A 16,180-nucleotide genomic window follows, 5' to 3' on the forward strand; every position below is an offset into this window, starting at 1 on the left:
CAAGTTTCCTTCGGCAGCAGGGAAGCCTGATCCTGCCTGCAAAGGTCACAGGGCTCTTTCTCGCCTGGAGGCTCCCCTCCTGCTGCCCCTGCTTGGTGTTTGGACTGTCCAGTAGTGCAGGGGGGAGAGCACTGAAAGGACTCAGCCAAGGTATAAACTAACAGATCTGGATTTCACTATCTGAATAGCAGTGTCTTAACACTTCATGGATTTTCTGTGGGGCCAGTTTGTCCTCTTTCAATCCATGTACTCCCAGATTGGGGACACTCTCTTCCACTGGTGACTTGTGACCCAGGCTCCTTCCATCACATGGCCCTGCCATATTCAGCTCATGGCTCCCAAGGTTGGCCTGCAGTTGGTCTCCAATCCATGGGATCAAGGTGTGGCTGCCTCTGCAGAGGGAGCAGGTCCTTCTTTGGGAGGAATGTGCCAGCATTCACTTATTTTTTTTTTAATTTAATTTTAATTTTATATTGGGGTATTGTTGATTTACGATGTTGTTAGTTTCAGGTGTACAGCGGAGTGGCTCAGTTATACATACACATACAATGATTCTTTTTCAGATTCTTTTCCCATATAGGTTATTACAGAATATTGAGTAGAGTTACCTGTGCTATACAGTAGGTCCTTGTTGATTATCTATTTTATATATAAGGTTGTGTATCTGTTAATCCCAAACTCCTAATTTATCCGCCCCCCCACCACACACACACACCTTTCCCTTTCAGTAACAATAAGTTTGTTATCGAAGTCTGGGAGTCTGTTACTGTTGTGTAAGTAAGTCCATTAGTATCATCTTTTTAGGTTCCATATATAAGCAATATTATATGATATTTGTCTTTCTTTGTTTTACTTCACTTAGTATGATAATCTCTAGGTCCATCCATGTTGCTGCAAATGGCATTATTTCATTCTTTTTAATGGCGGAGTAATATTCCATTGTATATATGTACCACATCTTCTTTATCCATTCATCTGTCGATGGGCATTTAGGTTGCTTCCATGTCCTGGCCATTGTAAATAGTGCTGCAATGAACATCAGGGTGCATGCATCCTTTCAAATTATGGTTTTCTCTGGATATATGCCCAGCTGTATTTTTAGTTTTTTGTTGTGTTTTCTTTGTATTTTTAGTTTTCTAAGGAACCTTCATTCTGTTCTACATAGTGGCTGTACCAATTTACATTCCCACCAACAGTGTAGGAGGGTTCCCTTTTCTCCACATCCTCTCCAGCATTTATTGTTTGTAGACTTTTTAATGATGGTGATTCTGACCAGTGTGAGGTGATACCTCATTGCAGTTTTGATTTTCATTTCTCTAATAGATGTTAAGCATCTTTTCATGAGCTTTTTGGCGATCTGTATATCTTCTTTGGAGAAATGTCTATTTAGGTCTTCTGCCCATTTTTTCATTGGGTTGTTTGTTTTTTTTGATATTGAGCTGCATGTGCTGTTTGTATATTTTGGAAATTAATCCTTTGTCAGTTGCATCATTTGCAAATATTTTCTCCCATTCTGTGGGTTGTCTTTTCATTTTCTTTATGGCTTCCTTTGCTGTGCAAAAGCCTTTATGTTTTATTAGGTCCTATTTGTTTATTTTTGTTTTTATTTTCATTACTCTAGGAGGTGGATCCAAAAAGATGTTGCTGCAATTTATGTCAAAGAGTGTTCTGCCTATGTTTTCCTCTGAGAGTTTTATAGTATCTGGTCTTACATTGAGGTCTTTAATCCATTTTGAGTTTATTTTTGTGTATGGTGTTAGAGAGTGTTCTAATTTCATTCTTTTACATGTAGCTATCCAGTTTTCCCAGCAACACTTATTGAAGAGGCTGTCTTTTCTCCATTCTGTATTCTTGCCTCCTTTGTCGTAGATTAATCTACCATCAGTGTGTGGGTTTATTTCTGGTATTTCTATCCTGTTCCATTGATCTGTATTTGTTTTTGTGCCAGCACCATACTGTTTTGATGGCTGTAGCTTTGTAGTATAGTCTGAAGTCAGGGAGCCTGATTCCTCCAGCTCTGTTTTTCTTTCTCAGGATTGCTTTGGCTACTTAGGGTCTTTCGTGTCTCCATACAAATTAAAAAATTTTTTGTTCTAGTTCTGTGAAAAATGTCTTTGGCAGTTTGACAGGGATTGCATTAAATCTGTAGATTGTTTCGGGTAGTATAGTCATTTTGACAGTATTGACTCTTCCAATCCAAGAACACGGTATATCTTTCCATCTGTTTGTGCCATCTTCGATTTCTTCCTCAGCATTGTGTAGTTTTCAGAGTGGCTCCTTAGGGAGATTTTATTCAGAGGTATTTTATTCTTTTTGATGCAGTGGTAAATGGGATTATTTCCTTAATTTCTCTTTCTGATCTTTCATTGTTAGTGTATAGAAATGCAACAGATTTCTGCATATTAATTTTGTATCCTGCAACCTTACCAAATTCATTGATGAGCTCTAGTAGTTTTCTGGTAGCATCTTTAGGATTTTCTCTGTATAGTGTCATGTCATCTGCAGATAGTGACAGTTTTATGTCTTATTTTCCAATTTGGATTCCTTTTATTTCTTTTTCTTCTCTGATTGCTGTAGCTAGGACTTCCAAAACTATGTTGAATAAAACTGGTGAGAGTGGACATCCTTGTCTTGTTCCTGATCTTAGAGGAAATGCTTTCAGCTTTTCACCATTGATTATGATGTTAGCTGTAGGTTTGTCATATATGGCCTTTATTATGTTGAGGTATGTTCCCTCTATTCCCACTCTGGAGAGTTTTTATCATAAATGGATGTGAAATTTTATCAGTGGCTTTTTCTGCATCTATTGAGATGATCATATTGTTTTTATTCTTTAATTTGTTAATGTGGTGTATCACACTGATTGATCTGTGGATATTGAAAAATTCTCGCAACCCTGCGATAAATCCCACTTGATCATGGTGTATGATCCTTTTAATGTATTCTTGGATTCGATTTGCGAGTATTTTGTTGAGGATTTTTGCGTCTATATTCATCAGTGATATTGGCCTGTAATTTTCTTTTTTTGTGGTATCTTTGTCAGGTTTTGGCATCAAAGTGATGGTAGCCTTATAGAATGAGTTCGAAAGTGTTCCTTCCTCTGCAATTTTTTGGAATAGTTTCAGAAGGATAGGTGTTAACTCTTCCTAAATGTTTGGTAGAATTCACCTGTGAAGCCTTCTGGTCCTGGACTTTTGTTTGTTGGGAGTTTTTAAATCACAGACTCAATTTCAGTACTTGTGATTGGTCTGTTCATGTTTTCTGTTTCTTCCTGGTTCAGTCTTGAGAGATTGTACCTTTCTAAGAATTTATCCATTTCTTCTAGGTTGGTCCATTTTATTGGCATATAGTTACTTGTAGTAGTCTCTTATGGTCCTTTGTATTTCTGTGGTGTTGGTTGTAACTTCTTTTTCATTTCCAGTTTTATTGATTTGGGCCCTCTCCCTTTTTTTTCTTGATGAGTCTGGCTAGAGGTTTATCAATTTTGTTTATCTTTTCAACGACCCAGATTTTAGTCTCATTGATCTTTTCTATTGTTTTCTTCATCTCTGTTTCATTTATTTCTGCTCTGATTTTTTATTATTTCTTTCTACTAACTTTGGGTTTTGTTTGTTCTTTAGATGTAAGGTTAGGTTATTTATTTGAGATTTTTCTTGTTTCCTGAGGCAAGCTTGTATTACTATAAACTTTCCTCTTAGAACTGATTTTGCTGCGTCCCATAGGTTTTGGATTGTCCTGTTTTCATTTTCATTTGTCTCTAGGTATTTTGATTTCCTCTTTGATTTCTTCAGTGATTCACTGGTTGATTAGTAGCATATTCTTTAGCCTCCACGTTTGTGTGTGTGTGTGTGTGTGTGTGTTTAGTTTTTTTTTCTTGTAGTTGATTTCTAATCTCATAGTGTTGTGTTTGGGAAAGATGCTTGATACGATTTCAATTTTCTTAAATTACCAAGACTTGTTTTGTGGCCCAGCCTGTGATCTGTCCTGGAGAGTGTTCCATGTGCAATTGAAAAGAATGTGTATTCTGCTGCTTTTGGATGGAATGCTCTGTAAATATCAATTAAGTCCATCTTATCTAATGTGTCATTTAAGGCCTGTGTTTCCTTATTGATATTCTGTCTGGATAATCTGTCCATTTTGAAAGTGGAGTGTTAAAGTCCCTCACTATTATTGTGTTACTCTCAATTTCTCCTTTTATGGCTGTTAGCATTTGCCTTATGTATTGAGGTGCTCCTATGTTGGGTGCATGTATAATTACAATTGTTATATCTTCTTCTTAGATTGATTCCTTGATCATTATGTAGTGTCCTTCTTTGTCTTTTGTAACAGTCTTTAAAGTCTATTTTGTCTGATATGTGTATTGCTATTCCAGCTTTCTTTTGATTTCCGTTTGCATGGAATACCTTTTCCATCCCCTCACTTTCAGTCTGTATGTGTCCCTAGATCTGAAGTGGGTCTCTTGTAGACAGCATATATATGGGTCTTGTTCTTGTATCCATTCAACCAGTCTATGTCTTTTCATTGGAGCATTTAATCCGTTTAAGGTAATTATTGATATGTATGTTCTTATTGCTGTTTGTTTCTGTAGGTCATTTTTCCCCTTTCCTCTTTTGTTCTCTTGTGATTTGATGACTCTCTTTAGTGTTAGGCAGCCTGTCTGCTGATGGGTGGGTCTGTTTTCCTGTCCTGTTGGTTGTTTGGCCTGAGGCGTCCCAGCTCTGGAGCCTACAGGCCATTGGGTGAGGCCAGGTCTTGTTGCTAATGATCCAAGCAGTATGTCTGCCTCTAGGAAGAGTTAAAGTAGATGTGCACTCCCTGCTATTTCCGCCACCATATTTTACGACCCCAGAGAGATCCACAGCTGCCACCCCACCCCACCTCCCCAGCAGGCCCTGCAAGACCAGCAGATAAGTCTGGCCCAGGCTCCTGTGAAGTCACTGCTTTTGCTCTGGGTCCTGATGTGCACGAGACCTTGTGTGCACCCTCCTTGAGTGGAGTCTCTGTTTCCCCCAGTCCTGTGGAGCTCCTACAATCAAGCCCCACTGGCCTTCAAAGCCAAATGCTCTGGGGGCTCCTCCTCCCGATGCCGGACCCCTCGGCTGGGGAGCCTAATGTGGGACTCAGAGCTCTCAGTCCTGTGGGAGATCTTCTGCAATATAATTATTCCCCAGTTTGTGGGTCGCCCAGCCAGGTGGTATGGGATTTGATTATATTGCGTCTCTTGTGGTTTCTTCTCATGTCTTTGGATGTAGAATATCCTTTTGTAGTAGGTTTGTCTTTTTTTTATTGATGGTTGTTCAGCAGTTAGTTGTGATTTTGGTGTGCTCATGAGAGGAGGTAAGCCAATTCTGATTTCCTTTAGAATCAATTATGCCATGTTAAATGGTCTACAGTACCACAAATGACATTAAATGAAGGTTGTATATGCATTTATGTTGACTTCTTTCTTACCTGGGCATTAATTTTATAGGGAACATGAAGATTTTGTACAGGTTTTTTCATAATGGTATCTTTTTCCCCCTATAAGTTACAGTAAATAATCCACTCAAAGGAGATTGTGCAATTGTCCTGGACATCAACAGATCTATCACTGAGCTTAAAACAACAACCACAAACAACCCAAACTCCATAGCTTCTCTTTTACATGCACATTACCAAAACTTTGCCATGAGATTTTACTGAGTGCATACTGTGCCATTGTACCAGGCAGGGACATGTTTGTGATGCTAAAGGGTTTGTTGTGGTTATATGAATTAGTCCAGAATACATAATTTTCAAAGCCCGATTCATCTTTCATAGTTCAGCCAGGAGGAGAGTGTTCATGAATTGAAAGAAGTATGTGTGCTGCTTTTTCTGAGCCTCTTTGAAGGCTCTTTATCCTTTGAAATAACAGAAGCCTCTCATGTCTTTATCTGTTCATGTGCTTCAGTCAATGTTTTCAAAGTGCTTTCCAAGCACAAAGACATCTCTGCATTTATTCCCCAGCTCAGGTGTGGATGGAATCAACTCTTGCAGAAAGAGAAAGAAAACATCAAAGCTCTTTAAGGTCTCTCAAGTGCTCCAGGAAGCAAATTTAGTCATGAAAAAAATCAAGAGTAAAATTCTTCCTTGGTTTACTCATTTATGGATCGTGGCTTTATTTGACAGCAGTAAAACAAAAGCCTGATGTGGAGACTATCCAGGATTAAAAGGACAGAAATTAACTTCACAGTGAAGCTTCAAGTTTAGGTTTTTAAGCAAGTGCATGAGAACCTCTTATCATCTGAATAAATGGTAATCTTTCTAGGGCCTTTATTTCTCTTATGTTAGATTTTACTGCTATGACTTTGTGCTTTCTTTCTACAAATAGGGAAACAAATGTTTGCTTAATTCCCTAGGGGTGAGCAGAATCTAGGCAATTGAGGAGGGCCCCAGTGACTTGAGAAATTCCATATCTGTTCATATTTTAGCACTTTTTACCTTGGGGCAAAAATGTTTTATTTTTTTCTGAGTTACCACTGAAAAATTTCTCTACAAAGTTTTTGCCATGGAGAATGTTTTTTTAGCCACCTCTCTCTCTCTTTCCAGGCTGAAATATAGATCTTACTAATAAAGAAGCATGAAAAAATTCAAGGAGTATGACAAATTTAATGTAATGTAACTTTACAATGATAGTGTAGGCAGCCTTGATGGTAAAAGGATATGAGTCTGAATTAGTGAAAAAAAGTTAATTATACTTTAAAATAATATTCTATCATTTCAAAGAACAGAGAATACTTTGCTTATCCCATTTAAAAACAGGGTTTGAAAAAAAAACCCTACTCCTTGTTAGTGATAACTAACTGCTTGTGGACCCAGTTCCTTTGAGTGCCTTTTCATGGAGTCTTAAAATACCCTACTACAGGCCCTTTTTGCTACTGGCAGTTATATATATTTCATGTCTAAACCTTATTTTATTTAAATCCTGAATTGAGTACCATGCAGTAATTTGTTTTTGTCTATTAAGTACCCATTACAGAACTCTGGCCTACAAAGTGCAAATTAAATTAGGCAGACTTTATTGCTATACATAATGCACATGAACATTCTCTTCTGGGTATTTTGACTAAGTTGTTCCTTGGGAGAAAAAAAAAAGATGCTTAGTAAGTTGCTCAGAACATTGAGGGAGAATTTATAGACCAAATCTACTACTCTCATAGGTTTCTTGTTATAAATAAAAAATAATGAACATAGTGCCGAATAGTGCCGGAAAAAATCAGATTTAATCCTTACAGAATATTTTTATGTACAGAGAGATCCTTAACACCACTTGATTTCAATTCTAAAAACTAAACTGAGAAAAACACATTTTAAATTATTTTTATTTCTGTTCAGTTTATATTCATTTTAAAAATAATAACTACCATACAGTGAGCACTCACTTTGCTCCAGCTGCTATCTTAAGTGCTGGCTATGTATTATTTTATTTAATCCTCATGATCCTAAGGCAGGCCCTCATGTCATGGCCAAATCACAGAATGAAGTCATGGAGACTTAAAGTATACAGCTCAAATGACACTGGAAACTGCTTCCTCACTGCTGGTGATAACCCAATAGAGGTTCAAGAAACCAAGTGGGAAATTCGCTATCAGCATTTAAAAAATTACAGAGAATAGAACAGAATGAGAAATAGCCCAGGGTATCACAGACAGGGAAAGTATCATTTTGTGAGACTTTTGTTTTAAATGCTCATGCACATTTGTATGTGTGAACTAATTCTTGATGTTAAAGTGCATGTCTCACTCTGGGTTGTGGCTTAAAAAATAAGAAATATCAACTATGCTTAAATCAAAGGCAACGGTAATCTGATTCTAAAGAGCTGAACATTATAGCTATAGCTTAATTTTTAAAAGTTGTGTATAGTGACTGTTATAGGATAGAAGATACATGTTGGCCCACAGCTAAATATTCTATTTTTTTTCAGTCTTATGATATTTTTTTTCTTATTGAGATAGCATTGGTTTATAACATTATATAAGTTCCATGTGTACAACATTATATTTCTACTTCTGTATACACTACAGCATGCTCACCACCAAAAATTTTAGTTTCCATCCATCACCAGACAGTTGACCCCCTTCAATCTTAAAATTCACGTTAAAAGGAGAAACCACTTTAAGATTAATCCCCCTTCTATCAGATTGATAGAACTCACAACAACAAAAACACATAAACACAAAATCTCGTTTATTTTCGTCTGAAGCACAAAGGAGCTCACTTAGCACAGGAACAATAAGCAAATCATACAAATATTGAGAAAAAATGTTCCCATGAATACATATGTATATATATTCTTAAGAGCAGTGATCAGAAGTTTAATACAATGTAAGGTGGTTTTCAATAAAGAATGCTTTCTGACAGGCTTTTGAGTAGGAAGTGAACACATAAATCACTGCCACATAATAGCTGTTACTCAAGTCACTTGAATCCGGTGGACTGTGGAAACCATCTTGGAATTTACATTTAGTTTCATCATTGGCCTGTTCAACTTTTGCATTTCACTCAATTTGTACCAGATTTACAAATTAACTCCTCACCTCTTGATCTCTCACACTCAGGACTGTAGGAGGGAAAGGAAGGAGGGGCTGGGCATGAAAACATGCATGGGACCAATGCCAGGGTTTCTGATACATGTCTGTTCATTTCTGCACTTCTTTCCATGCTTTAGAGACATTAAAAAAGTGTCAGGGTCCAAAGTCATACCTAAAGTGGCTAAGTAGATCTAAAATTGCAAAGAAAAAAAAACCTTAAAAATTCACAAAAATCCACCAGTTTAAAAATTTCTTCAAGACATTGCCCATGACATATTTTGTAGTCTACCTTTTAATAACTCAGAACACTCTTTAAAAGAAAAAAAAAGCATGTGATTGCTTCCGGCATCATCACCTCTGTCCAGCAGGCTACAGGAGACTCCAACTCGGGATGTCTTCCATGTATAGCACACGTGTAGAATTGATACAATGTGTCTTCCAGCTTGTCTTTAAAGCTTTCCATATGTCTGGTTCTGAGGTGAAAAAATTAAAAATAGGAAGAGTCTGGAAGGGAATGAAGATTCAAAATACATTGCTGGATCTCACAGCCATTGTTTCCCTTCTGAGATCTCAACTGTAGCTGCCAACAGGGATATTCAAGGGCATATTTCAAATCAGCTAAGCATAACAGGGGTGTTTCCCCACTGCCTTCCTTTCTTGACTGTGCAGAATTCTCACAAAAATTAAAAGAGATGCAATGGGGTTCAATGCTTATAATATTAATTTAGAAAGACCTCCTCCTAGCATGAAGGAAGCTTATTCCAAGATATTCTCTTGGATTCTAAAACCTTTGACAATTAAATAAGAAGGAGCTGGGAGAATAAATAAGGGGACAGAGTTTCTTTGGTCTCAGTTTACAATTACTAGGACAACCTTTCCTGTTCTAATCCTACATTTTACTCTCTTTTGAAAATTAAATTCATGTTGGCTGATCAGCCTGCTTTTGTGTTCTGGTTGCAAAAATATTTTTAAATGTATGATAGTCACTACTACTGAATACGTTTTTACCTGTTAAAGTGTATTCCATTAAAAATGTAATGAAACCTGAGGCAAATAGTGCAGAGTAGGGTGAGGGGGCTGAGAAGATGTTTTAATTCTTCCTTTCCTGTCAGAGAGCAAAATATTCAAACATAAAGTGACAAATAGGATTGGCTTGGAATACTGCCTTTCCGCAATTCAGAAAGTCAACCCACATTAAGCAAAGGCAACATTTCAAAGTGCAGAACATCTGGGCACGTGTATGGCTAATGCCTGCAGTACTGCAAAAAGCATGTGCAACATTCAGCAACACTGCACTCTGGGAAATAAAACACATAAGTTATAAGTGATGCAGGGAGATCAAAGTACATGTAAACATTTCAACACATTCTATTCGTACTAGAAAAGATATTCAGGTCTTAACATACTATCAGGGCTAAAAACATTTGACAGATTGGTTGTATATGGCCATTATTCCTGCTTCTGATGCCACACTTATTTATATTTACTGCATGTAAGTCCTAAATCTAAATGAAAGTTGATGTTCAACATCAAAATGTACACCCTTACGGAAGGTAAAAGTGTAGGATCTTGCAAAGGCTAAGTACAGCTGCTGCCTATTACTGGATCTTGCACATGTCATTCCAAATTCCTAAGCCCACTCACGTGGGTTAGAAACTAGGTAACCAAGTTCCTTTGGCAGGGACTGGGGAGATAGAGCAGAAAATACCTACCAGCACTATAGAGAAATGGAAAGAAATTTGGTGGGGCATCTTTGACATGCCTCAGGAACTAGGAATTCTAGAAATGCAGAGACTGAGACTGGAAACTGGGTTTACTGAGTTACTTAATACCTCACAACACAAACTGTTTTTTGTTTCTGTTTTTTAAATAAGACCAAAAATTTGTTCTACCTTTAGGTGTAGGTTATACCCAAGTCTAGAAGTGTTTCTGCAGGGGTGAGGGGCCAGAGACTGAGCAAATTACTGCTGAATTAGCATGATTATATAAGAATGAAATTTATAGTACTAGAGAACAAATTTTCTTCTTCATTCTGCAGATATGGAGTTCGCTATATTACATAAAGTTCTTTACTATAAGGTGATAATAAGGAGTCAGCCCTAAGCCCTAAGCCCTAAGACCTAGGTATGAGTGTTATGATATATTAAGAAAACTACTCCTTTTCCTTGTTGGTTTATAGGATTTGGAGTTAACTGAGAAAACTATAATATTTAAATAATATTCATGTCAATATTTCTTAAGGATTTATCATGAAGTCATAATTTGTTTTTAATTCCAGGTTATGGGAAAGCACACTATATTAGGAAGCATAAAAACACTCTTTGCTTTGTTTAATGTTTCGAGATGTCTAGTACAGATTAAGTCCTATTAATATAAACAGTAGTGGGACATCTAAATATTCTTCATTATCCTAAAATTCTAATGTCCTGAAAATTATTAGGAATGAAAAAGACAAGATAAAATTGAAAAATAGAGTACTCACAATATGCAAGGTTTAAAGACTTTTAATAATATTTATCTAGTAGGATTTGTCCTTCATTTAAAGTTCTAACAGATTGATATCTGAGTATGAAATTTCCAGCAACTATGGAATAGTTCTTTGGGAGAACGGGTCATTGCAATGAAACCCTTCCTTTTAGTATTGACAGCTCCTGGATGTCCAGCACTTGCCCCAGTATATGAAAGACTCCAATCTACACAACAGTGGAGTATGAAATTTGTTTCTTTTCTAATAAAACTGAAGCAATAATAGCATCACACAATTATACATTAAGGTGATTTTAAAGTACACAAAAGTATAGCTATTTATGCCATGTAGTTATATGAATAATATTCCTAAGAAACTTTAAATCTTTAATACCCAACTTCTGTCAAACACTTTGAAGCACAGAACTATATTAAGAAAGCATGTGGCATTCAATTTCTGACATTTCATCCCCAAAGAAGGCAAAGCACAACAATAACATATCTCTGAAATGCAAATTCCATTAAGTGCATATTTCCAGAACACAAGGTCAATCTAGAAACACATTTTAAAATTCAACAAGTTCTCTTTTTAAATTAGTATGCTCAGTATATAATTTTCAAACACAATCTGAAGTCATTTTCCAACGCGTGTTCGTAGTCTAATTTTTTCTCCCTCAAAAATATACTCACTGGTTCATTTTCTGTTTCCTAATTTTCACATTTACTAGCTCAAAATATCTAACCTTATAAGAATATCTTTTCTCTCCACATGTCCAAATGTGAAATAGATTTTATTTAAATCTCATAATAAGAACACCACCAGTAATAACATTCCCTTATGTTTGAGCTTTAAAGTAAATCTAAACAGCTCAAAAAGGCAAAATTTTTAATCCTCCCAACCAGAGAGTTGAGAATTAGTGCAACTTCCTTCGAAAGATTTGTCAAGTGAATACTGTAACTAGACACAGAAGGAGATAGTCATCCCAAGAACAAGGTACTGTTTTTTGACTTCCTAACTCCACCTGGGCACAAAAAAACACAGAACTGTGTTACCCCAGGAGAACTCGTAGATGCAGAGGGTCTTACACTGAGCTCGAAAAGGGAACCACCTGCTTTCCACCCACATACACCTCTTCAATATTTCGGTCATCTCCTGAAAGAAAAATAAAGGAATCATTGTTTATAATCTGAACAGGTAGATATGACCAAAAGAAGACGCTGCACCTAATTTGAGGATTACAGTCTGAAATACACGCCTAAAGCAGAATTCACATAAAATTAAATCAACCCCCAATCACCATTCTTTCAGCTGAAGTGAGTGGTTTCCTTTTCCAGCCCCAAGTGTAAAAGAAATACTTATCTTTACACCCCAGAATCATACGCAGCATGGTGAGATGAAGGGCCTGCAAGAACTGAGCTTTTTAAAGAAACACCACATGTGGCTCTCCCACCCCAAATTCACTCAGAACTCAGAGCTCACTCAACGGAGTGGGAGGAAGAGTAGAATCTTCTGCACTATTTATTTCTCTCTCTCAGTGAATAGAATTGAATGTGAGTACGTTAAAAAGCATGTGTGGCAAGACTCCACCACAATCACAAATACAACGTGCTAGGGCAGACCTGGGGGTACAGAACGAGTGTAGGAAGAAGGTACAGGATGATCTCTTCTCTTTGGCCTGCCATTCCTCAGTTTAGGATTTATGACTATGTTCTAGAGGAGCATATTGATTTCAAATAGTGCCTTTAAATATTGTGCCATAAATGGGCTCAATGCCAAGGAATGTTCAAAAATATAATGAATCAAAGCAAATGATCACACATAAGGCTTAACATATGGTACAATAAATGCAGAGAGCATACCCAAGAGACAAAGAAAGATTTTATTTAGCATAGAGATATATATACCTACCTAGATAGAGGAACTTCTGGATAACAGCCTAAAATGAAAAATAAGAAGAAGAAAGAATATTTTGTGCATTTAGAAAAGCAAATTCACAGCCAATAGTGGTTGGCAAAATCCAGAAATATAAATTTATTTCTCTATGGCAAAAATCTATTTTTATTTTTTTCTAAACACAGACTTTTTTCTTTTGTAAATATATATATTACTGAAATTATGGCTAAACCCACAAAGGAGAAAAATGTGTTAGTTGTACATTTCAGTGCCGAAACTTATTTATATGTTTACATAAAAGATGCTATCTTGATTAATCAATGTCTGTTTGCACTTCCACATGTGAATTTCTTTAGTCTTGCATTCCATATCAAAGAGTTACAGTGAAAATATTTTGAATTTAAACCCGAAAAAGGTCTTGAGATAAGACACATAATCCATCCATTTAAAAGGTATTTCTCTCTGTTGTGTACATTAGCCTGGCTGGAACTTGGTCCCAGAAATGGATACACTGATGGCTATTCCAATAACAGAGTTAGGCAGGAAGGGTAAAGGGGAAGAATTATTTGTCACCAACAATCCAGTATCCCAAGTCAAAATGCTAATCTGTGCCCCAAAAGACCTAACTCTACTCATAGGAGTTGGCTTCTATGGCTAACAATCACTGTCTCACCTAAGCTGGCATCGACTGAACATCCCAAAATCTACTTTTATTAATGAAAAAGAAATGGTCTTTTGCCTAAAAAAAAAAGTACTGACTATTAACAAATGTTTCCCATTGCCTGAAAGTTCTTAACATAGAACCTTGAAATCTTCAGAGGAGAGTGTTAACAAAAATTAAAGAATTTAATTTAATATAATAATTTAAATATTTCAAGAGGTGTATAATACAAGAAAAATGACTGGATGAATGGGTCTGAGCCCTATTCCCAGAAACTCACTCTAATAAAAAACTAAAAGAATAAGTAATATGTAAATAACTAATGGTATCAACTTCAAATAATCCAGCACCTTTCTTCAAAAAACCTCAGTATGTTACATTTAGTATCACATTTACTCTCATAAATGGATCAATTTATAAATGGCAATAGTTAATTTTTAAGGAAAAACTGTCTCAACAAGAATTGTTATTAAAGTAAGAAGAACTAGTTTATTTTATACATAGAAAAACATGATAAGTGGAACAAAGTAATAAAACTCATTTTCTTATAATTAAGAGAATCCATGTAGCACTGTGATCAAGAGCCCAGACTCCAGAAGTCAGAAAGTCCTGGGATGGAATCTAAACTCTGTCTACTAATTACTAGCCATGAGTTCTTAGGTAAACCATTTAACCTCCCTTAAGCCTCACTGCCCCATAAACGACATGGTAATATTAATAGCACCTGGCTGTCATAATAGTTGTTCTGATAATTAAACAAAAATGATGTATTGATCCCATGCCATCTAGCACATAGCAAGTGTGCTCAATAAGTGGTAGCTATATTATGGCTTCTTATAGCCAAATACCTTCAAATATACAAATATATTCAAAATACAAATGTTTCTTAAATACCATTATTGCCATGAAATTATAATAACTTAAAAGGATCTAGATTCCAAACTAGGAACTCCAGTAGGAAGAGCCGGGTGCGAGGCCTCTGCACGTGACCCCCTGTGAGCAAGTGAAACCTGACTAAGCACAAAGGAAAAAAAAAAGCCATCTCAGAGCTGTGACTATTTTCAAGGGGACTGTTTTTCTCTGTGGAACACTGCCTTTGGGGCAAAACAAGGAAGAAGCAGGTGATTCTAATGTGCAGCGCAGAAGGAGAGCCACTGCAAGCCAGCTTCTCCAACTCTGAAGGCACTCCAGCCGTGTGGCTAACAGGGTCTGGTGCTCCAGCCGGGTGTCAGGCCTGAGTCTCTGAGGTGGGAGAGCCGAGTTCAGGACATTGGACCACCAGAGACCTCCTGGCCCCATATAATAATCAATCAGCGAGAGCTCTCCCAGAGACCTCTATCTCAAAGCTAAGACCCGGCTCCATTCAACAACCAGCAAGCTCCAGTGCTGGACACTCCATGCCAAACAACTAGCAAGAAAGGAACACAACCCCACCCATCAGCAGAGAGGCTGCCTAAAATCATAATAAGGTCACAGACAACCCAAAACACACCACCGGACGCGGTCCTGCCCAGCAGAAAGACAAGATCCAGCCTCATCGACTGGAACACAGGCACGAGTCCCCTCCACCAGGAAGCCTACACAACCCACAGAACAAACCTTACCCACTGGGGGCAGACACCAAAAACAACGAGAACTACGAACCTGCAGCCTAAGAAAAGGAGACCCCAAATACAGTAAGTTAAGCAAAATGAGAAGACAGAGAAATATGCAGCAGATGAAGAAGCAAAGTAAAAACCCACGAGACCAAACAAATGAAGAGGAAATAGGCAGTCTACCTGAAAAAGAATTCAGAGTAATGACAGTGAAGATGATCCAAAATCTTGGAAACAGAATGGAGAAAATACAAGAATCATTTAACAAGGAACTAGAAGAACTAAAGAGCAAATAAACAACACAATAAATGAAATTTAAAATTCTCTAGAAGGAATCAATAGCAGAATAACTGAGGCAGAAGAACGGATAAGTGACCTGGAAGATAAAACAGTAGAAATAACTACTGCAGAGCAGAGTAAAGAAAAAAGAATGAAAAGAATCGAGGACAGTCTCAGAGACCTCTGGGACAACACTAAACGCACCAACATTCGAATTATAGGGGTCCCAGAGAAAAAGAAAGGGACTGAGAAAATATTTGAAGAGGTTATAGATGAAAAACTTCCCTAATATGGGAAAGGAAATAATCAAGTCCAGGAAGCACAGAGAGTCCCATACAGGATAAATCCAAGGAGAAACATGCCAAGACACATATTAGTCAAACTATCAAAAATTAAATACAAAGAAAAAATATTAAAAGGAGCAAGGGAAAAGCAACAAATAATATACAAGGGAATCCCCATAAGGTTAACAGCTGATTTTTCAGCAGAAACTCTGCAAGCCAGAAGGGAGTGGCAAGACATATTTAAAGTGATGAAAGGGGAAAACCTACAACCAATATTAATTACCCAGAAAGGATCTCATTCAGATTCGATGGAGAAATTCCAACCTTTACAGACAAGAAAAAGCTAAGAGAATTCAGCACCACCAAACCAGCTTTACAACAAATGCTAAAGGAACTTCCCTAGGCAGGAAACACAGAGAAGGAAAAGACCTACAAAAACAAACCCAAAACAA

At 37.0% G+C, this 16,180-nt stretch overlaps 1 protein-coding gene and 1 long non-coding RNA gene across 4 annotated transcripts in view; one reads left to right on the plus strand and one right to left on the minus strand.

The window, feature by feature from the left end:
- Positions 1 to 16,180, plus strand: part of LOC309664987 — a 121,725-nt gene that overhangs the window by 64,313 nt on the left and 41,232 nt on the right. The window lies entirely within an intron of this gene.
- The window catches only part of GDA (guanine deaminase), a 137,013-nt gene continuing 129,021 nt past the window's right edge, over positions 8,189 to 16,180 (minus strand). Inside the window, exons 13-14 of the mRNA XM_082471050.1 lie at positions 12,925 to 12,952; positions 8,189 to 12,168 (exon numbers count right to left, since the gene is read on the minus strand). Coding sequence (XP_082327176.1) covers positions 12,098 to 12,168; positions 12,925 to 12,952 — 99 coding nt within the window. The 3' untranslated portion in view covers positions 8,189 to 12,097. The remainder of the gene's footprint in view (positions 12,169 to 12,924; positions 12,953 to 16,180) is intronic.

This window comes from Balaenoptera physalus, assembly GCF_965194825.1.
Source record: "Balaenoptera physalus genome assembly, chromosome: 7".
Classification (NCBI taxonomy): Eukaryota; Metazoa; Chordata; class Mammalia; order Artiodactyla; family Balaenopteridae; genus Balaenoptera; species Balaenoptera physalus.